At 45.1% G+C, this 22,173-nt stretch overlaps 1 protein-coding gene across 2 annotated transcripts in view; it reads left to right on the forward strand.

Moving 5' to 3' along the window:
• The window catches only part of LOC113141970 (plexin-B2-like), a 102,643-nt gene that overhangs the window by 61,838 nt on the left and 18,632 nt on the right, over positions 1-22,173 (forward strand). For both annotated transcript variants that reach the window (XM_026326658.2, XM_026326659.2), the window contains 13 exons: positions 11,053-11,570; positions 11,694-12,020; positions 12,184-12,322; positions 12,461-12,606; positions 12,699-12,878; positions 13,224-13,358; positions 14,263-14,363; positions 14,809-14,935; positions 20,078-20,237; positions 20,633-20,744; positions 20,844-20,946; positions 21,389-21,490; positions 21,640-21,735. In XM_026326658.2, the coding sequence (XP_026182443.1) occupies positions 11,055-11,570; positions 11,694-12,020; positions 12,184-12,322; positions 12,461-12,606; positions 12,699-12,878; positions 13,224-13,358; positions 14,263-14,363; positions 14,809-14,935; positions 20,078-20,237; positions 20,633-20,744; positions 20,844-20,946; positions 21,389-21,490; positions 21,640-21,735 (2,244 nt within the window). In that variant the 5' untranslated portion in view covers positions 11,053-11,054. The remainder of the gene's footprint in view (positions 1-11,052; positions 11,571-11,693; positions 12,021-12,183; positions 12,323-12,460; positions 12,607-12,698; positions 12,879-13,223; positions 13,359-14,262; positions 14,364-14,808; positions 14,936-20,077; positions 20,238-20,632; positions 20,745-20,843; positions 20,947-21,388; positions 21,491-21,639; positions 21,736-22,173) is intronic.

Consider the following 22,173-nt stretch of genomic DNA (forward strand, 5'->3'; position numbering starts at 1 on the left):
GAGCTGAGGTCTTAGTTGGGTGTGTATGAATCCCCTGTACGTAGAGTAGATTTCTAAATAAGTTTACTTCGCACGTTACAGATCATTGTCTGGCGACTCCAAAGTTCCGCTGCAGATTTCTCTGGAAGCCTGGATCCGAGTGCTTGGTATGAAATCACCTGTAACACCAGGGTTTTTGTTTGCAGTAGTGTAATTAGGGAACATGTGCTCACCGTTTGACTTGACACAGTTTAGTTTTGGAGAGTGGTCACCCAGTACTAATGCCGTGTTTCCCAGCAGGCCGTGCGGCTTGATAAGGCAGTTTGTATGGATGGTAGAAAAACAGGGTGATGCTCTTCTGGCTCAGGCGTTCAGGCCTGAGCGACCGTCTCTGCCAAACACTGCTGCAGTCCCAAACGCTCAGACTCAACCAGCTGTGCACCAACTGGACTGAACATCAGCAGCATCTGCTTCACACTGAGTTACACTTCCTGCTCCATAATTCATGTCTCTGTTGTCTCTGTTGTTGTTGTTGTTGTTGTTGTGCACTCCGGCTACACCGCTTTCCTTCCCGTCTTCTCTCATAATTAAAAAGTACATTTAATGGGAGAAGGCGAAGTCGTACTCCACCCATCGTCTGCCTTGAAAAATGGCTCTAAGGCTCCTAATAGACACCAAATGGCAAATGCGGTCAGCTTGAATTCATGTGTTAGTCACAGTTTTCATGACAGATTCATGTTTTTAGTCAAACCTCTGGATTTCTTTCCCTTCACTCACTTTAAAAACACTAAAATAGGTTTGATTGGAATTTGGAGAGGCACCACAGCTCAGCCTGTAGCCAGGATGAGCTGAAGACACATGCGAAGGCCTGACGTGTTGGATATGGATTACAGCCTGAAGTAGAGATGATCAGTCACCCAGAAAAAATCAGAAGTGATCAGCAGTTTGGAATCAGGCAGAAAAAGCTGCTTTGAAAACCACAGAAACGTTTCTCTCAGGGGAAAGGCAGCTGACAAACTGCAGAGCAGCAGTCACTGCAATAAAACTCAGCTGTAAGTCAACAAATCCAAATGTATTTGATTTCTATAGTGTGTGTTTTTTAGAAAAGCTGAATTAAGAATAAAAAGTTTCCCTGATCTTCCACTGCTGCATGAAACACATAAAAACTGTAGTTTAACTTGAGCTCAAATCTTATTACAGCTGATGAACTTGATCTTTCCACCTCCTGTTTTATTTTTGGAGTCTGACTTTTAAAAAGCAGATCGAAGGTAAAGATGGTGTGAAAGTGGGAACTGATGGGAATTAATAGATTAACTGATGGGAATTAATAGATTAACTGATGGGAATTAATAGATTAACTGATGGGAATTAATAGGTTGGTCCTTTACCTGCTCCTCCTTCATTTGGCGCATTAACTCAGATAAAAGCTGTTTCTGACTGTTTCTTCCTTCTCATTTTTAAACGCTGTGTGTAGTTAAAGTCTTAAGTCACTCATCTGCAGAGTCGCCTGACATTTATACAGCGGGGATTCTTTAAATACTGATAACAGCCAAGGCTGCTTGTCCAACAGGTCAAGATCCTTCTAAACAGAGAGAGGCCATTGTTACTCTGGGTTTTAATGAGCCCTTGTGAGTGTGTGTGTGTGTGTGTGTGTGTGTGTGTGTGTGTGTGTGTGTGTGTGTGTGTGTGTGGGTGTGGATGTGGCTTGTAGCAGCTTTCAGCCTGGGAGGGAGACTTATCTGTGTTTTAATCAGCCCAGAACAGAGGGAGAAGGAGGGAAAGCTCTTCTTCTCCCTCTGTAATAAGGCTTCTTGCTCTAAATCCTTTAATCTAAGTAGGAATTAAGGCTGCATCTCTGCCTTCTGGCTGCAAAGAACAATCCCCCCTTCTCTCTTTCTGCCTGTTTCTCTCACACACATATTTTCAGCCTCACACACACCGAGTCACTGCTAAAACAGAGGCCGCCTTGTTAATTGAGAGCTGGTCGAGCTGCCTCTTCTGTCCTGCTGTCTCTTTCTGTTTGTGTGTGTGTGTGTGTGTGTGTGTGTGTGTGTGTGTGTGTGTGTGTGTGTGTGTGTGTGTGTGTGTGTGTGTGTGGAAAGGTTAACAGGAGCTGAGGAAGAGATTGGGAAAACTTTTCAGAAATGCAAATCGAGTTGCGAAGAAAGTGTCCAAGCCTTTGGACACAACACAAACAGAGCTCCGCGTGCAGCGTCGGTGCCGATTATTTTCTGATACAACTTTAAAAAGACGAGCGGTTTTTAATAAAATGCTTTTACATTCGGTTCTCGCTCGAGTTCTCCCTCCTGCTCTCTGCAGACGAGACAGAGGTTTGATTTCCAGCGTGTGAAGAGAAGCTGTAAATCTGCTGGATTCTGTCCAGCCGTAATGACTCGACAGCAGGAGCTGCAGTCACAGCGGCTGCACAGATTCAGCAGCAGATACTTCATCTGCCACATTTTCCTCTTCAGCTAAACATTTCAGCCACGTTACCATCAATCGGAGCTTTTTCTACCCACTGTAAAAACAAATGAGCTTAGATAGTTTGGTATAAAACAACAAATGGCAGTTTTTAGTCCTTAGGAACCAGAAATTCAGTATTTAAAGGTAAAAATGAACTTGTGGCTTCACATATAAACGTGTTTCATCACAGAAAGTTCTAACTTTTTATTTTGTTTCCAAAGTTGAGTCCATCTTTATTTATACCAGACACTATTATGTCATTTAACATTGATTAACAATATGATGGATTTATTAGGTTCGTTGGTCTAATTATTACTTCCAGAAACTAAAGCCGTGACACATCTTCTTATCATATACATCCCAGCATGCATTGCATTAAGCCTTTTTTTTTTTTAGCTTTTTTTCTGTGATTTCTATGATGGAAATGGATATGTGTGTTTTTGTACGTGTGACGAACCATCGTGAAGGTAAATGTTTAACCACAACCTGCACAGGTTTGGTCATTTGAAGGAGCTGCTTTTAAAAAATGTACTGCCTTACTACTGTTTTCTTTGTTTACACTGCAACACATGACACTTTTCACTTAACTTTATCTCTGTTTTTTAATTGAACCTCCACATACTGTATAATCTGCCCTTCAGACTGCAGCTGATTAGTCTGATTACAAGGTGATTTATAATCCAATTTTCCACAAACCTCCTGGTTCTTCTCGAAGAGATTTTATCAAGTGCTTTTAGTTCCAGGAAGTTAGGCTATTGACGAAATCTCTTCAATCACACAGCAATTATCAGCGTGTTGTTTGAATGAACTCAGCTTTGGGTAATGAGAACAGTATCAGCCACTGCTGCTTTTAAAATCTGCATCAGAGAGTCACAGATTTCAAAGCTGGTTTTTAATCACATCAGATCAGATATGTGGAGGTGCAGCAGCAGTGCAGGTGTAGAGGGAAGTAAGTGACGAGGAGAGAAGTTTGCACCACTAGTGACTTATTCTCAAACTGTTTGTTTACAGTTAGCAGCGTTAGCATTATGCCAAATTAGCTGTTAGCACTTCCTGTTAGCGGTGAGACAGAACGTTTTCAGAAACAGGTGATTGTTGGACTCTGTCTTTAATGGGACCTGCTGACAAGAAGGAACCTTTAAAATCACGCTGTGCTTATCCCTGAGGGTTCACTGCAGTCAAGGGGGAGTCATTTCATTTCACCTAGAGCCAACAGGAACCCTTTAAGTACAGTGACAGAACACCTGCCAGGGTTCTGATCTCTGGGTGAGCTCTTCATGTTCAGCTCTAAAACATCCCCATCAGGATCTGGAGCCAGTAAAGTCAACAGAAAACTTCAATCGCCACATCTTAAGGACTTAAAAATAAGTTGCCGTGAGCCGTCAGGATGACAGCTATTCCCATGTGAGCTGAAAGCAGCGTTGCACCAAACAGGATGAGGGGCCCTGAGCGAATCCTCGGCGCCATACGACATGAACATCCTTTAATTACTTCGGCGGAAACTCTTGACAGTGCACAGGAGTGTGTTGATTTGTAAAGTTGCTGGGATGTTGCTTAGGTGTGAGAGATGATTAAAGCCGGAGACAGCTCTGTTCATGATACACACAGTCTCATCAGCGCTGTCAGGTTAAAGCGAGGCGTGTGTGCCGGAGAGGAGCCGGTTGTTAATCGTTCGCTCCGACGTGGAGGACACAGCCGCTAAATTACATTTGCATAACACAGAGTGAATCCGTGCGTCAGTTTACCGCCATGAAATGGGATTTTTCTTTGTCGTCCCTCTTTACTTCTGTCTTCAGCTGAACCGGAGACGTTCAGCCTAAAGTCATTTTGATTTAAGAAGATTGATTTCACATCGGCTGTTAATACATTTGACCTGAAACTTGCTTTACCTTCCCGATCCATCCATTTGCATGTGCTCTGTGTTAAACCTCTGTGTTGTGTTTGTGGTCTATCACAAGCACTGAGCGTTTCCAAAACCCATTAAAACGATGCATTCAAAGACGGTGTGTTCATCAGCTGCCAAGAAGTTTCCTACAGTGTAAAAATACATCCAGAACACAGACGGAAAACAAACCTGGACAAACATGTTGTTCTGTTAACGCCTCATTTTGCAGATCTTTAAATTCTGATTCATTTCTGGGAAAGAAGCCTGAATTTTGTACTAATTATAGGGGCTTATCACTTGGTGCCACTCCAGTAATAACTCCAACAATAACTCCATGATAAATACATATTTACCAGGCTTTAATCAGTCTGCATAAACACAGCTAAGTAAACACATGCCAAGAACGGGTCAGAACTTAGTCTCAGTCATATTTACCAAACTAAATGTTTCTTTTCAGGAAAATTTCCGAAATTCTTTTGCTGTTTTTTCAGTGGATTTTGGTAGAACAGTTTTGGCTCCTATGATGAAGCAGGTCAGGTCACGTCGGGTTTCTCTCTGGTGTTTTGGATCAGGTCTGATTCTCCCCAGGTCCCCCTGCGGTTGGTTCAGTAGCTTTACCAGGAGCCTCTTTTCAGAGTTGGGTGGTGTCCCGGGTCCAGTTTGCTGTGTTTGCCTGTATCGGTCGTCTGTCTCTGCTCTGACACTGTGGCTTTGTCTCTGTGGTGACACTGTTTGTTTCTGCTCGTCGTGTCACTGCCCCGCTGAGACGTTACCGAGTGGTACTTACTGAGTGTGTAATAACTGCTGACCTCTCAGACCTGCTGTCATAAGACTAATCCTCTTCTCACAGGTCGAGGTATTACAGGGTCTTACTTTGTCATCATGTAATAATGTCCACTTTGAGATTAATTCAGAACAGTCCTCTGAGCCTGACTGCACAAATGACTTCCTGGTCTCTTTTTATTTAATTTCTGCTGAGGCCGAGTTCCCCGACTGGTCAGTTCCGTCAGTTCCGTCAGTTCCGTCTGTCTGTCTGTCTGTCTGTCTGTCTGTCTGTGTGTCTGTGTGTCTGTGTGTCTGTGTGTCTGTCTGTCTGTCTGTCTGTCTGTCTGTGTGTCTGTCTGTCTGTCTGTCTGTCTGTCTGTCTGTCTGTCTGTCTGTCTGTCTGTCTGTCTGTCTGTCTGTCTGTCTGTCTGTCTGTCTGTCTGTCTGTCTGTCTGTCTGTCTGTCTGTCTGTCTGTCGCTGCATCTGCATGTCGTGTTTTAATGAAATGTCAACATTTCTTCTTTAATGACTTGGTTTAACTTAAATGGACTTTTTTAACAGCATTTTAAAAGAAACCACGTTGATTTTAGGGCAGCAGACATCAAATTATTTTCATTATCAATCCATTTACTGTTTTTGTTTTTAAAATGCCCAAATCTAATACTAATAAAGAAAAGCACTGGTTTTGTCTGACCAACCAAATTACTGACCAAACCATATTTCACTGGCTCCATATTGTAAAACCGCCCAATAAAACCACACGACTGATAATAAAAAAAATGAGTTAAATACAAGGATGTTTTTACCTGTTTCTCAGACCTTGACCTTGACATCTAAACTCTGTTGGTTGGTTGGTCTCTGCAGAGACTGAAATTCGGCTGTGGACTCTGGGACTGGGAGAAGAGCTGGTGTGTGTTGGTGATCAGTCGTTTGTTTGCATCAAATCCTCCTCGCTCTTTTGGTTTTACGCTTGCTTTGTCTCGGCCATGTGCTCCTTCAGGCCTCTTCATTACCACCAATACGAACTCAATTTCCCCTGGGCTCCACCAATCACAGCACTCATATCCCCTTCAGACCTGGCCAATCAGCTTCAATGTTCCTGCGGCCCAGTGTCATGAATGGCTAATGACGCCTGGTGCTGGCCATGAATGTAAACGAGAGCACGCCGGGGATTTTCTGACTCGGAAAATTTAGCCATGAACAAGAATCCTCTCTGCTGCGTTTAAAGTTTGGAGAAAGTAAAGAGAGGAGAGAGAAACAAAAACATGGTGTCATTGTTCAGTCACAGCGTGCAGACAATCTCCAGCTCCCCCGCAGCGTCCAAATGTCAGGCTGCTCCCGATTCACCACACGTAGGTGCAGATGTGCCAGATGTGCTGGAATGGGATGAAGCTGTTGCTTTCTGGATCCTGGATGTGTGTTGACAGTGGGAAATTGGACACTTGGTATCTTGACACCCTGATATGAGTCGTCATGTTCTGATAGTGCAGCTCCCAGAGTTGGTGTCACAGCGACAATAAGGGAATCCTGACAAACTCTGTTTGTTCAGATCTGACTGCTGACCATGTTTAATGGCCTCAAACAGCCAGGCTGTCTGATTAGGGGACACATGCTGCTGCATTATGGGAAACATAGGCTCCGACGTTCAGGGAATCTGCTGCTCTGCCTTTTGACATTTTGAGTCTTTATGAAAATAGTGCTGTTAAAGTGCATCCTGGGAAATACCTGTGGTTCAGTCATCAGTTAGACGACTTCTGGGCACAGTCAGCAGCTCATTTGCATTTCCCCCCAGTTTTTCAAGAAGCAGACAGATTATATTTAGCAGTACTGGTTTACTATCATCTGTGTTGAACAGCAGCAGAGTGTGGGACCATGACTCATCAAATCTGTTTAAAGCAAAATAAAACATCTGTTTTCTGTATGAGCCAACTCCATGATGGAGATAGAAAACTCTGGAAAAAGACATTAAATGAACCTCAAGCTGCCGTTTAAGACTCAATTATTTTGGTTCTTTTTGTCATAAACAATGACCTTTAATTTTCTCTCCTTACAAGTTTCCCATCGGTCGTGTTGTTGTGGTAGAGTAACTTCATTTTAGAGTCTTGTTCCAGACAGGAAAACATAACAAAACTGTGAGATGTAGTCGTGGGAGTTGAGTATGTGGGAACGTGAACGAGTTGGTTCCTCTCCAGGAAGCTCAGCTTAAGCTCCACATTGTGTATAACACAGTGTTTCTGTGTGCAGGTATTAAATGGACTGGAAAGGAAACCAGACCTTTACAGCATTACGTCATGTATTTAAATGTTTCTGTGAGTGAAGTATTAGTGCCAGGCAGACGGTCAGTCAGTCAGAAACTAGCAGGCAGACAGAGCCATAGATGGAGTTTCAGATCTGGTTTTTCCCTGGGGATCTCATGTGTCAGAAAACCGGTTTAGTTTGAACTGGTTCCCGCGGGTGAGGATATAAAGACAGAAACAAAGGGAGAGAAAAGGCCGAGAGACACAGAGGCAGAGAGCGAGAATTACAAAGAAAAGTTAGAAAGAGAAAAGCTCAGAGCGGTTAGACAGAGAAAATCAGTCAGCCTTTCTTCCTCTGGCTGCAGCTTCAGCAGACGCTTCTGGATTTAGTTTCACTTGAAACTTTTTAGCAGAGGGGTCAGTGCTCAAGACTTTCAAAGTATGCACTCAGGATTTTAATGAGTCCCAGACTACTGTTCTTTCTGTGTGTGTGTGTGTTTAGGCTGGTGTCACTTTTCCATTACAACATTTGCATTTTATCCCCAGTGGTGAGTAACTCCAGTTTTACCAATTACGTCTTGCTGGTCGGTGCCAGCGAGCTGTAATCTCACACACACAGACTCAGACGCTTGTTCTGTCATTTTTAAGCAGACTTGCTGCATTTGCTCCTAAATGCTGCCAACGCTAACCCGTCAGTGCCGAGCCTCAAACGCACCAGACGAGTTAATGAGTGGAGAACGAGGTGTACAGGCATCAACGCTCTGCCACCTCCTGTCATTTCATCACATATTAATCTGTGATCGTTTGGTTGGAGAAACCACAAACCTCACACTGGACGAGCTGCGAGCAGAGGCTGGTTACAGCTGCTAAAACCGGTACTTTCATATGAACATCTGGGCGCATGACACAGGAGTATCTCGAAACTAGCAGATCCTATTTCCTGTTTTGCACTGTGCAGCATCAGATTTCTTCCCAGCCTTGTCCCGGTGACAGCTGCTGATCTGTTCAGTGATGATCTTTAATGTTTACAGTAATTACCCTGATACCTCAGAACAAATGTGGCGATGATGTAAGTCTGCCAACAAAAGTCATCATCCTAAACCTGCGTTAAACTGGGATCTGCCCTCACCTCACACAGCTGAAGATCTAAAAGTCAAACTGACAGAGGAACACAAAGGGAAACACACACTTTTGACACTGGTTTATTCCTGGACTGACACCAGCCAGGCTTAAAGAAGCAAAGTAGGAGGATGAAAGGAAGAGAAGAAGGCAGAGGGAAACGAAAGATGGCTGGCAGAGCACAGAGATAGATCCTGTGTGGAAAAACCAAAGATGATTGTGCTTTGATGTGGCAGAGACACACATTCATCGCAGGTCCTCCGAGGGCCAGAGAGACAGAGGTGAATGTGTCTGCCATCTTTATCCCTTTTTATGCTGCTGCAGGAGAATGAGAGGTGGAATTTAATGAGAGGAGCCCACCTGACGGGGACGCAGAGACGTCAAGAAAGTGAAGAGGTGTCATCCAGCTGTGCAAACACATCCGATAAGCACAGTTCAAAGAAACAGCTGCCTTATAATTCACTGTAAAACCTTTAAGAGGCTGTAGAGCTGCTGCAAAATAAACCATAAGTGTAAGTGAAGTTATGAAGACACAGTGTGTTATAAAGTGTGGACTGTGTTCTGTTTTCCCAAAAGCCTTGAATGCAGCTCAATCCATGTGCAGAATAAATCAATAAATCAAATCAATAAAATGAATATTTATCCATCAGGCCGGTCTGAAGAAGCTGAGCTCGGACTGTGTGTCAGTCTTTCTAGGAAAATGTTTCACACTTTTCCTCCTTTCCCTTATAATTAGGACCAAACTGGCCTTTATTGGAAATATCTGAGTGATGATCAGCAGCTAATTTTTAGGAAGTGGTAAAGTTGCCGGATCATTGTGAGTTTTTCATGAAGGAAACTTATGAAGTGCTGGATTCAAAAAGGTTTCCTGTTCTCGGTGCTAGAACTAGTTCTCCACTGCATGTCTGCAGAACTCTGCATTGCAGCCACTGAGACCAGCAGATTGTTGGTATGTGTGCACAGGTAATTTAGGCGAGCAGGTGGGTAGAGAGATAACTCTTTCCACACTAATAAATCCCTTTGCAATGAAGCAAACTGAAGTGAACTCAATACGGGGAGAGTCGAGGCGCAGGGGAAGTCATTTGACCAGCGGTCCGAGGTTTGTGAGAGCTGCTGTAAAGCCTGAGAAAGGCCTGATCGGGAAGCGACAGGAAACCAGCGTGATGTTTGATTCTGTGAGGGAAGAGACGCCGCCGCTGTAGTCAGAACCGTTTAGGAGACTCACCTGAGAAGATCCTGTAAACGGCAGAAGATTAGAGCAGAGCGACGACTGCGAGGAAAGACGATATTATAGTGAGCGTGATGTGAACACAAGAACACAGGAGCCTTGTTTTACAGCCACAGGCCACAGCTATAATTAAACACTCCCATCCCGACTAATGGGAGGAGAAACTCGGGATGTCAGACAACTAATTGCTACACTCAGTCTCTGACTTTCTCACACACACACACACACACACACACACACACACACTTCCTGCTTTTGTCTTTGCTAATGCAATCTGGCTCGGGAACTCTCAGCCTGACGTGGTTACCTCCACCTTCTTCTCTTTAATGAGAAGCTCCTCATTATTGGTTCTGTTTGTTCTCAGCGTTGGTTCTTTTCTCCTGGACTGTGCTGCAGAGACCGTCAGAGTCCACTTCTTCAAAACTCCTGTGTGTTGCTCCCATGACAACTCGCATGATGATCAAAATAGTCAAGAAAGTGGTTTTTTATGCTGATGGACTAATCGATCAATCAAGCACAAATCATTTCAGAACTTTAAACAATCAGTTGATTAAATATTTAGTTAATCAGCAGTAATTTTAATCAGTGCACTGAGTCTTGCAATCATTAAGACAACAGAAGAAATGATGCTGAAACGGGTTATTGTGTTTTTAATAATTGTGATAGTAAAAGCAGGAAATGGAAATTCTTTGTACGAAGCCTCTGTCATCGTTTTTAGTTTCCTTTCTTTCTCATACATCATCGTTTTGTTTGCACCTTTAACAAACAGACCTGGGATCTGCAGTTGTTTTTTTGTTTTTTTTCTGGCTGATGTTCGAGCATCTACCAGTTCACACCAACAACATAAGCTCAAAACGTTACGTTTGGCACCGTGCGGCTTGTTAAACCTTCAGATCAGGGTTTTCATCAGGTGGTGCCTCTTCTTCCAACATGAGGCCTTAGGTTGCTTTACTGTATTTCCCCTCACATAGCAAAGACCCAGCCCCCGACAGCATGCATGTCTCACACACACACACACACGCACACACACACACATACACACACGCACACACACACACCCCAGCAGTGCAGTTCTGTGCAGAAAGCAAAGACTAACTCACGCCTTACTGCTGTGTCGGATTATGTGTAGAGCTGCTGTGGGTGCAAACTAATGTTGACACTAGTATGTGTGAGTGCAACAAGTGAAGCGTGTTGATCTCCGAGGGCATCAGGGATTTTCTGCCTGGGTAGTTTTGCAGCTCTGAGCTGGGTATCCTCTGGTTTTACAGCGCTGAGTGGACACAACAAGAATGTTGAAGAACCTGTTCTGATTCTCAGCCCTTTTCTTTACTGTTTGATCATGACTTCTCTTCCTTCTCTTCTGTTTCTCCTCCAGACATGATGGAGCGGCGGTGGGCGTGGCATTTCGCCCTGGTGGTCCTGGCAACCATTTACCTCAGCCCCTCCCACGCCAAAAACACAGAGTTCCACTCTGATACCCTCATCAACAACGTGGTGGTCAACCCTCGCACGGGCCGGCTGTACGTCGGCGCCGTCAACACCCTCTACCAGCTGAACCCTGAGCTCGAGCTCGAGTCCCGCGCCGACACAGGGCCCAAGAGGGACAACAGACAGTGCACGCCGCCCGTCACGGACGCCTGCGAGGAGGCCGTGGACACAGACAACCACAACAAGCTGCTGCTGATCCACGCGGCCAAAGACACGCTGGTGGTCTGCGGCAGCGTCTTCCGGGGGATCTGCTCCCTGAGGAACCTGAGCAACGTGGAGCAGCTGCTGTACTTCAGCGACAACAAAGGAGAGAAGTCGTACGTGGCGAGCGCCGAGGAGAGCGTCTCTGTGGTGGGAGTGATGTCGTACTTCACCAAGGACAAGGACAACTTCACTGTTTTCCTGGTGAGGAGAGAACACACACACAGACCCTGCACGCTCAGCAGACTAGTAAAATATCCATGGAAACAGGAACTCAAAGGGTTTTTAGTTGCTTCGTTATGTGAGTTTGTGGTCTCCCTGTCTTAGGTTGGTAAAGGCTACGGCAGCCATGACAGCACCAAGCTCATCTCCACCCGAATCCTGCAGGACTACGGGGATTGGGTGGTTTTTGACAGCATCATCGAGGCGTCGGCGGTCCAGGCCAACCCTTTCGTCTTGAGGTACCTCCACGACTTCCGCTTCTCCTTCAAGGATGGCGGCTTCGTGTACTTCCTGTTCTCGCGGACGCTCGGCGTTCAGGACACCAAGAACTTCACCTTCATCTCCAGGATGTGTGAGGACGACCAGGGGTATTACTCGTACACCGAGCTGCAGCTGAACTGCAGCGCTACCAACAAGTACAACAAGGCTCAGGTAAGGAAGATTCTGTCAGGGCAGCAGTGGGTCAGAAAACACACCTGGACCTGAGACTCATGCTCTTGAACCTGAATTAGCTTTAATTCGTGGTGTTTATTACTTTATTATTAACACATGATATTAGTGTGAATATCTAACATTCAGCCTGTCAATCTCCCAGGCGGCCTTTGTAGCGGCGCCAGGTGAAGCTCTGGCTGAGATTATGAGTAAATCAGGCCAGGATGGACAAGTGTCCCCCTCTGACAAGGTGCTGTTTGTCACCTTCACCTCTGACGAAGACCCGTCTACTTCAGCCATGTGTAGGTGTCATTTTGATGTTTCTGACCATGAAATGCAGCTGAGTAGAGGCTGTTCTGGAGCTTTTGATCATATGACATGATCTTCTTTTATTGTTTGAATTGATTCTGTGTTGTTCATCGTGTGACGTGTGTTTGTAGGTATGTACCCTCTGCGCTCCATTAATACCAGGCTGGTGGAGATAATACAAGCCTGTTACAGCAAGAACGGCATCATTAACAACAAGGCTGCTGTTTACTCTCCTTACTCGTCCAAGTCTGAAGAGCTGTGCAGCAGCAGCAACCAGGTGAGCAGACCTGTGTGTGTCAGCCCGTCAATAAATCTACATTAAACTCAACGTGTCACCAGCGAGGTCTCATTTCTGCTCTGCTCCGTCAGAACGACATGGCCCACAGATACAAGTGTGGCGCCGAGTTCCTGCCCTCCCCGCTGGCCAGCAAGGCCGAGTTCGCTCTAACAGCCGAGCCCTTATTGGTCCGTAAGGGTCACATGACCGCTGTGGCTGTGGCTGTGGAAATGGGGCACGCCGTGGCGTTCCTGGGCACCGCCACCGGAGAGGTAGGTGCTCCTGTGCACGCTGTTCTCCTGTAACATGCACGTTAGCTGGTTAACTTCCCTGCTGCTCTTTTGTCTAGTGTCTGCCTGTCCACAAACTTATGGCCTGGACTAAAACTTATTTGGCCTTTAAATCTTGTCTTAGTGCTGTGGTTAATCTATTTAAAGTGAAGTTCTGTGGGTCCTGGTTTCTGGAAACACTGAAGTTAAAATTGCTAAATATTGTTTCACCCACTGATGTAGCTCCTGATTCGTTTAGGAACAACAGTAGATCGAGTTTCTTTCTGTGCAGTTTGGCGTAAAGTCGTATTTTGGAGTGTGTTCATGCAGGTTCTTGTGTTCCTGCAGGTGCTGAAGGTGCACCTGTCAGCCCAGCCGGAGGTGTATGGCCGAGCACCTGGCGAAGTCACAGGAGACAAGGTCAACAAGAACCTGCTGCTGGATTCCAGCCTCCAACATCTGTACATCACCACGGAGAAAAAGGTCGGACTCATCCACACCCTCACCGATCGATTATTCTCTTTCCTGGATCCTTTTCTGTCCAGCGCTGATGAAGGTCACGGCTCGGTGCTGTGCTTCCTTCTGCTCTTTAATTTCATCCATCGGGTCGGGGACTTAATGAATGTTTCATTTATTCTGTCTGTCTTATTTGATCATTTATTCATTCGTTCAGCTGACATCAATACATCTGTCTGCATAACCAACAGAAGTCACACATTGATCCATTCTCTCCTCCTCTCTCTCCCTGGCCTCTCTGCTTCCTCCCTTCATCCGTCTTTCTTTCCTTTGTCCTTTCATCTTCCCGCCGCCATCGTTCTCTCGCCGCCGCAGCGAGGTGACACTGCTGTTATTGATTTAGAAATGAATTAATTAGAATGCACTTCAAGGGGGCAGTTCACTTTGATCGAGTCAAGTGACGATAGTCCGGCTTGTTCCAGCTGCTCGTTTCCATTCATGAGACCACCCTGTTCTTGTCAGAGAAGATATTTCACTGCACTAAAGCGGCGTCCATGTTTCAAACCAGCTGACAAATGTCTGCGATGGGATATAAAAGCTGTGCAAACACGTTTTTGTCCCCAGACTTTTTAACCAGGAATCATCAGCTTTGTTCAATGCACATCCAGGTCCAACCACAGTGTCTGGCTGTGGCTGTTTGATGAGCTTGTTGTTATTTTTCTGTCGTATCAGCAGCTAAATGGATCCACATGTTGGTCTTTAACGTGTTTCAACATGTCAGGCTTCTAAAGACAAAGCAACAAAGTGAGAGACTCGCTTTAAAACGCAAAGACGTGGCTGCAGCCTGAATGTTAAAATGTTTAGTTGTTCGTCCTAATCGAAGGATAAACGTTCGGCTCCTTCACAATAAAAGTCTGTCATGTGTACGCAGATCACGAAGGTTCCAGTGCAGGCCTGCCACCTGAAGACAGACTGCCACTCCTGCATCTCCATGAAGGATCCGTACTGTGGCTGGTGTGTCCTGGAGGGAAAGTGAGTCAGTGTGTGTGAATGAAGGTGTCAACACATTTTGTTATTGAGCCTTTGCAGAAAAAATAAATCAGTAGAAACAAAATACGACAAAAACTCTCAGAAATCCTTCACATCCAGTCGAACTTTGGTGAACTCTCTTGGTTGTGTGTATTAAATTACATGGTGGTGACATTAATTCATATTAATGTTCTTTAACATTTTGTCAAAGGGCTTAGTTTTTATTTTAGTGTTGCAGTTTTGAGCTAATTTCCAGACCTTTACCTGTAAATCTGTAAATTATGAGGGTGATGGAGTGAAGAGCAATGGTTCCTAAATTTAATTCTTCAGTTTATGAGTTTGAGCTGCCAGATGTTTCAGATGTTTCACCTGACTCAGGTGGTCACTCATTTTTGTCTCTCAGTTGGACTCTGACGTCTGGACTTTTCTCCATGTGCTCCCTTCACAGATGCACGAGGAAGCAGGAGTGCAGCAGGTCGGCGGAGGAGAACACCTGGCTGTGGTCGCCCAATCAGCAGTGTGTTCAGATCAAGACCTTCGACCCTCCGAGCCTGAGCTGCAGGAAGACACAGCAGGTATGTTGTGCGGCTGAGGGTGGAAGGATGCAGCTGGTTTCTCTCTGCAGTGGATTCACCCCCAGCGAAGTTCACGTCTCGCTGAGCTCTGCTTAATTTAAACCACACGTCCTGAAGCTCCACTGCAAACAGCTCCTTAACCACCGGCACAGCAGGTTCCAGGCGGCTCAGGGAGGCTACGAAGGCGTAAAGACACGTTGATGTTAACGTGGATGTTGTTTGTGCTGACGACTCATAAGTGCTTCCTTAAAAAGTCACACCCAGAAACTGTTTTGGTGACTCACACGTGTCAGTCAGTCACTATGCGCCGCTGAATTCAAATTAATATCTGATCATGTCTCAAAACGCTGTGATCCTCATCTCCACACCAACTGTGGAGGGAGGCTCCGTCTTTAGTCTCTAGTGAGTTTAATCCAGGACCTGGAAGTTCTGGTTTCCCCCCTGCAGGTGTAAAGATGAGCTGATGACACCAAATGGGTTTTATAGAAGAGTTTTCAGAATCAAAAAGCTTAAGAATAAAAATTGATCTTTTAACTTGTAGATCAGAGCGAACAGTGAAAGTTACTAATTTCTGCACAATTAGAAAATTCAAAATGCTGAGGCAGCCATTTTACATCCTGGATCCCAGCGGAGAAGAACCTCAGTGCATCGCTCTGAACCTGACGCTTCGACTCTCTGAATTATTGAGCAATTGATCAAAGACGTGGAGTGACCTAACTTCTGCCCTTAGATTTAAAGAAAAAGACTTTACTTCTACACTTTGTGTCGTAACACGTCAGCACATTTATTCACCGTGTTGTTTAAGAAGCAGCTTCAGATGTTTGGCTGGAATTAAAGCGTAAAGCTGCTGAGGTTGTGATGTGTCTGTACCGTCCTCATCAGCAGCAGCAGCAGCACAACAACATTATGGATGTGGGATAATTACAATCAGGTCAGGTTGGAATAAACAGCAGGCGAACACAAGCAGGTGGAAAGAACAACTGTAAGAACTTTGTGTGTAGTTGAATATTAGTCAGTGAGTCAGTTCTAAAGTTTGAAGTCTCTGTCTGAGGACAGGTCCAGGTCGCAGGTCTTCAGCAGAGGACTTTGACTCTGATCGTTGAAGTGACTCCACATTTGAAACCTGTGTTAAGTGGTTTTTACGAAGCTGAGCTCAGTGTGTTTCTGTGTTCGCTGGTAATAAAACCCTGATTTTCTCTCTCAGCTCGAATGTTCGTCGTTGACCTGTGAAATATTTGTTTCAGCAGCATGTCATGGTGTTTTATTGTTGCAGGGTTGATACTTTACAGTTTAAAGCTGCACTAATCAATATTTTCAGATGACTGTAACGTCAAAGGTGCTGCTTGTTCTGAAAAGCCCTCAGATTTATCACCGGCTCTGCGGCTCAGCGAGTCCGCTCTTTGTTTTGGTTTTTACGGCTCAGGAATTTACTGTCAGGTTCAGTCTCCTGGTTTTCATCAGCAGTGAAAAACCTCTAAAACCCACTGTCCCCTCCCTGCTCATCAGCACATGACAGACAGTCTGAGACTCAGCCCCGGAGTCACCGAAACACCACTTGATGCAGGTTTTAAAGGTTCCCTTCAGTTTTCAGGCTCCTGCTTCTGATGGTGATTGTGTCACAGCGTGATTTAGATTTGATCTCAATACAATGCAAAGCTGAAGTTCAATAACACACACACACACACACACACAAGCCGTTTTAATGTGGACTTCATTTCCTCTAAATCCTTTGTGGTCCAACTGTCCCTGGAAAGACGATAAATGATAAATGAATGTGCTGCATCGTAATGAGGGAGACTGTTGTCAGTGGCTGCTGTCAGTGAACAGTGGCTGTTGTCAGTGACTGTTGTCAGTGACTGTTGTCAGTGACTGTTGTCAGTGGCTGTTGTCAGTGACTGTTGTCAGTGACTGTTGTCAGTGACTGTTGTCAGTGGCTGTTGTCAGTGGCTGTTGTCAGTGGCTGCTGTCAGTGAACAGTGGCTGTTGTCAGTGACTGTTGTCAGGGAACAATGGCTGTTGTCAGTGACTGTTGTCAGTGACTGTTGTCAGGGAACAGTGGCTGTTGTCAGTGACTGTTGTCAGGGAACAGTGGCTGTTGTCAGTGACTGTTGTCAGGGAACAGTGGCTGTTGTCAGTGACTGTTGTCAGTGGCTGTTGTCAGTGACTGTTGTCAGTGGCTGTTGTCAGTGGCTGTTGTCAGTGAACAGTGGCTGTTGTCAGTGAACAGTGGCTGTTGTCAGTGGCTGTTGTCAGTGAACAGTGACTGTTGTCAGTGGCTGTTGTCAGTGGCTGTTGTCAGTGAACAGTGGCTGTTGTCAGTGGCTGTTGTCAGGGAACAGTGGCTGTTGTCAGTGAACAGTGGCTGTTGTCAGTGACTGTTGTCAGGGAACAGTGGCTGTTGTCAGTGACTGTTGTCAGTGGCTGTTGTCAGTGAACAGTGGCTGTTGTCAGTGACTGTTGTCAGGGAACAGTGGCTGTTGTCAGTGAACAGTTGCTGTTGTCAGGGAACAGTGGCTGTTGTCAGTGACTGTTGTCAGTGAACAGTGGCTGTTGTCAGTGAACAGTGGCTGTTGTCAGTGGCTGCTGTCAGTGAACAGTGGCTGTTGTCAGTGACTGTTGTCAGTGAACAGTGGCTGTTGTCAGTGACTGTTGTCAGTGGCTGCTGTCAGTGAACAGTGGCTGTTGTCAGGGAACAGTGGCTGTTGTCAGTGATTGTTGTCAGTGGCTGTTGTCAGTGAACAGTGGCTGTTGTCAGTGAACAGTGGCTGTTGTCAGTGGCTGCTGTCAGTGAACAGTGGCTGTTGTCAGTGACTGTTGTCAGTGGCTGCTGTCAGTGAACAGTGGCTGTTGTCAGGGAACAGTGGCTGTTGTCAGTGACTGTTGTCAGTGGCTGTTGTCAGTGAACAGTGGCTGTTGTCAGTGAACAGTGGCTGTTGTCAGTGGCTGCTGTCAGTGAACAGTGGCTGTTGTCAGTGACTGTTGTCAGTGAACAGTGGCTGTTGTCAGTGACTGTTGTCAGTGGCTGCTGTCAGTGAACAGTGACTGTTGTCAGGGAACAGTGGCTGTTGTCAGTGACTGTTGTCAGTGGCTGTTGTCAGTGAACAGTAGCTGTTGTCAGTGAACAGTGGCTGTTGTCAGTGGCTGCTGTCAGTGAACAGTGGCTGTTGTCAGTGACTGTTGTCAGTGGCTGCTGTCAGTGAACAGTGGCTGTTGTCAGTGGCTGCTGTCAGTGAACAGTGGCTGTTGTCAGTGACTGTTGTCAGTGAACAGTGGCTGTTGTCAGTGACTGTTGTCAGTGAACAGTGGCTGTTGTCAGTGGCTGCTGTCAGTGAACAGTGGCTGTTGTCAGTGACTGTTGTCAGGGAACAGTGGCTGTTGTCAGTGAACAGTGGCTGTTGTCAGTGACTGTTGTCAGGGAACAGTGGCTGTTGTCAGTGAACAGTGGCTGTTGTCAGTGGCTGTTGTCAGGGAACAGTGGCTGTTGTCAGTGAACAGTGGCTGTTGTCAGTGACTGTTGTCAGGGAACAGTGGCTGTTGTCAGTGACTGTTGTCAGTGGCTGTTGTCAGTGAACAGTGGCTGTTGTCAGTGGCTGTTGTCAGTGAACAGTGGCTGTTGTCAGTGACTGTTGTCAGGGAACACAGTGGCTGTTGTCAGTGAACAGTTGCTGTTGTCAGTGACTGTTGTCAGGGAACAGTGGCTGTTGTCAGTGACTGTTGTCAGGGAACAGTGGCTGTTGTCAGTGACTGTTGTCAGTGGCTGTTGTCAGTGAACAGTGGCTGTTGTCAGTGAACAGTGGCTGTTGTCAGTGGCTGCTGTCAGTGAACAGTGGCTGTTGTCAGTGGCTGTTGTCAGTGACTGTTGTCAGTGAACAGTGGCTGTTGTCAGTGGCTGTTGTCAGTGGCTGCTGTCAGTGAACAGTGGCTGTTGTCAGTGGCTGTTGTCAGTGACTGTTGTCAGTGAACAGTGGCTGTTGTCAGTGGCTGCTGTCAGTGAACAGTGGCTGTTGTCAGTGGCTGCTGTCAGTGAACAGTGGCTGTTGTCAGTGGCTGCTGTCAGTGAACAGTGGCTGTTGTCAGTGGCTGTTGTCAGTGGCTGCTGTCAGTGGCTGCTGTCGGTGACTGTTGTCAGTGTTTATTTAAAAACATTCCTTGTGCAGATTTCCGTTGTTCAAAACAGCCTCCAGTGAATTTGTTCAGCGGCTTCTCCGAGTTAGTGAAGATCAAAAAGTTTGTAATTAAAACTTCGGCAGTGAAATGAGAACAGTTGAGGTCAGAGAGGAGTAATGAGGAGCTGGTGTTTGAACAGCACAGTTGAATAGTAATTATTACTGCAGAGCACACACGCGCACACACGCGCGCGCGCGCGCACACACACACACACACACACACACACACACACAGTTTATCAAGGTCAATCGGCTGCACTTAGATTCTTATTCTCAGGATATTTACACCAATTTGATAAAGCACCTTGTCAAATTTTTAATTCGCTGACCAGCAGTGAGTTTAGATGATCTCATTTTTAATCTTTAGATTTTAGTTTCATAGAAAACGTTGTAGAGATGCACTGAGAGGTGTTTGTTGTGTCCTGGTTGCTGTGATACAGGGACCAATATTATTCCTGCAGTGCTCTGAAATAAGTCAAATAAAGGAATATCTGGGTTTATTCTCTGATGCACCGTCTCCACATTAAAGGCACTAAACTTAGTCTAATTCTTTAATACACAGTCGAATTAAGAAAAATGAATAATTAATCTCTACAGTTAAAAGAATCCATTAGAATGACTATTAATTCTCTGTGGCTGATTAATGGTTTGTTTAAAGCCTGGACTCACCCCGACCTGTATATCAGATGTTGCTACACAAACAGGATAAGCTCATAAATAAATCATAGCAGCACAGTCTTTTAATATTGCACAGATCCATATAATTTTAATTACTCTGTCACACCCAGGGTTCACATTCTCTCCCTGATAACTCACATCTTGTTTCTTTATCCTACTGAGCCAGTGAAGGTGTCAGGAAAAAATTATGACTTCGGTTTTCTCATTTCTCTTCTCTCCTGGTCTTTTGCTGCTTGTGTTCCTCCTTCGTGTCTCCTTTAATCCCACTCCTCGTCTCTTCGCTCTTCTCCTCCTCCAGGTTGACATCAGCGTCCCCACCCTCCCCAGCCTGAGGCCGTCTGACCAGCTGTTTTGTGTTTTTGGCTCTGTCGTCAATGGAGCTGCGGTCGTTGAGAGCCGGCGGGTCACCTGTTCGCTGCCCAACCCCGTGGACATCCCCCCCACACCCGAGGAGCAGGGTGAGTGTTTGCAGGCTTATTTCTTCACATCTGGACCTGGATTCATTCGTGCACCATTTAACTTTGGACTTTTTGTTTCCTGAGCGGCTGTAAAACAAACTGCTGATTTTAAAACTGTGCAGGTTTGTGAAGACAAACTGTGTTGAGCAAGCAGGAAGCAGTTAGCTTAGCTTAGCATAAGCATAGCATAATAGCATAATTCTCAGATTTGACCTTTTCCTTTAAATATCAATCAACTGAAGCTTTAGATGCTCAGTCAGCCTGCAAGACTAAACCCAGGGAACAATAAGACAATTATTAATTATTGTTTTGTCTGTATATTTGTACATCTGTGTGTGTGTGTGTGTGTGTGTGTGTGTGTGTGTGTGTGTGTGTGTGTGTGTGTGTGTTTTCAGACTTTGTGTCTGTCCCAGTCAAGATTCTGGTAAACAACGAAATCGAGGTGACGTCTGGAGAATATCACTTCTACAACTGTGCTGCTACAGTCAGGAAGAACCAAAACACACCGTAAGATAAACCACACACACACACACACACACACACACACACACACACACACACACACACACACACACCTGTTTGACCCCCAGCCTGTTGTGTTTCCAGGTGTATTGCCTGTGTGACCAGTGAGTGGGGCTGCCAGTGGAACGCTGTGGATCACAGCTGCAGCGACAGAGACGACACAGTGGACAATCGCATCGTCAAAAATGTAGGTGGAGAAACAGAGAATATGTTTAATGAACGTTACTCAGGGTCTCTTCTCTCATTTATGGTTCTGTGAACTAGAAATAATTAAGAAATAAGATTAAATAAAATAATCATCAGATTCATTGATAATGAAAATGAGCAGGTAGTTAAAACAAAAGTGGCTGATTGTTTCACATATGAAATAAGTAAATAATTAAAGTTTTAAAGTCACTTTTATTTTGGTCATTTTAACCAGGTCAGTAGGGTTGAAAGCTTTTCTGCAGTCTCTAAATGTACAGATATACAGAAGATTTAAATGTGTGATTATTTATTTATTCATTTATTTATTTATCCTGGATCTGAAAATGACCCACACACACAAAACTCAATAAAAATATCTCTATATAAAAAAGAAGATTTCTGGTATTTTTTCTCATCTCTCTGCTTCTTCCTCTGTGACGAAGGCCGACAACTGCCCCCAGTTTGAGTTTCCAGACCCACATTTAATCCCTGTGGGCTTCAAAATCCCCATCAGCTTCCAGGGAAGAAACCTGGTCATCTACAAGGTGAGACAAGTCGGACCTGCACAGTCACCGATCAGTAAACATTCGAAACAAACATCTGAAATAAACATCTGCCAACACCTGCCCGCTGTGTGTGTCTGTGTGTGTCTGCGTGTGTCTGCGTGTGTCTGCGTGTGTCTGTGTGTGTTCAGAACCGGAGGTTTTCCATTGGGACGGAGCTGATGAAGAACTCAGAGGACGACGTCACAGAGAAGCAGGAGTCAAAGTTCAGCTTCAGTGGTTATGAGGTGAGTAAAAAGGCGGAATGCACCTTTAGTGCCTCAGTGACTGATAGTCCCATTAAAATCTGCCCAACATTGTGTTTTCGATCCATCGACTGTAATTTGGTTGGAAAAGGTTTAAGACTCTGGAGGAAGAAATAAAACGGATCATCCTGCAAACATTTAAAGTGTAAATGAGATTAAAACTTATTTAAATCAGTTCAGGATGAAAACTGGTCTGGACTAAAGTAATTTCATTGTTTTTCCTTGAGTTTTTGTGTGTCTGCACTTTGGAGCTATGTTAAGAAGGTTTTTATCCTAGTACTTAATAAAATCAAATGAAATGATTCATTTCAGAGGAAATTATGCAGCAGCAGAGCGAAAGTGGTTCATAAACAGATCCCAGTGTGCATCAGAGTTTCAAACCAGAACTAACAAAGTCCTGTGGAGGAAGTCATTAATGAA

Source organism: Mastacembelus armatus, chromosome 23, assembly GCF_900324485.2.
Source record: "Mastacembelus armatus chromosome 23, fMasArm1.2, whole genome shotgun sequence".
Taxonomy (NCBI): Eukaryota; Metazoa; Chordata; class Actinopteri; order Synbranchiformes; family Mastacembelidae; genus Mastacembelus; species Mastacembelus armatus.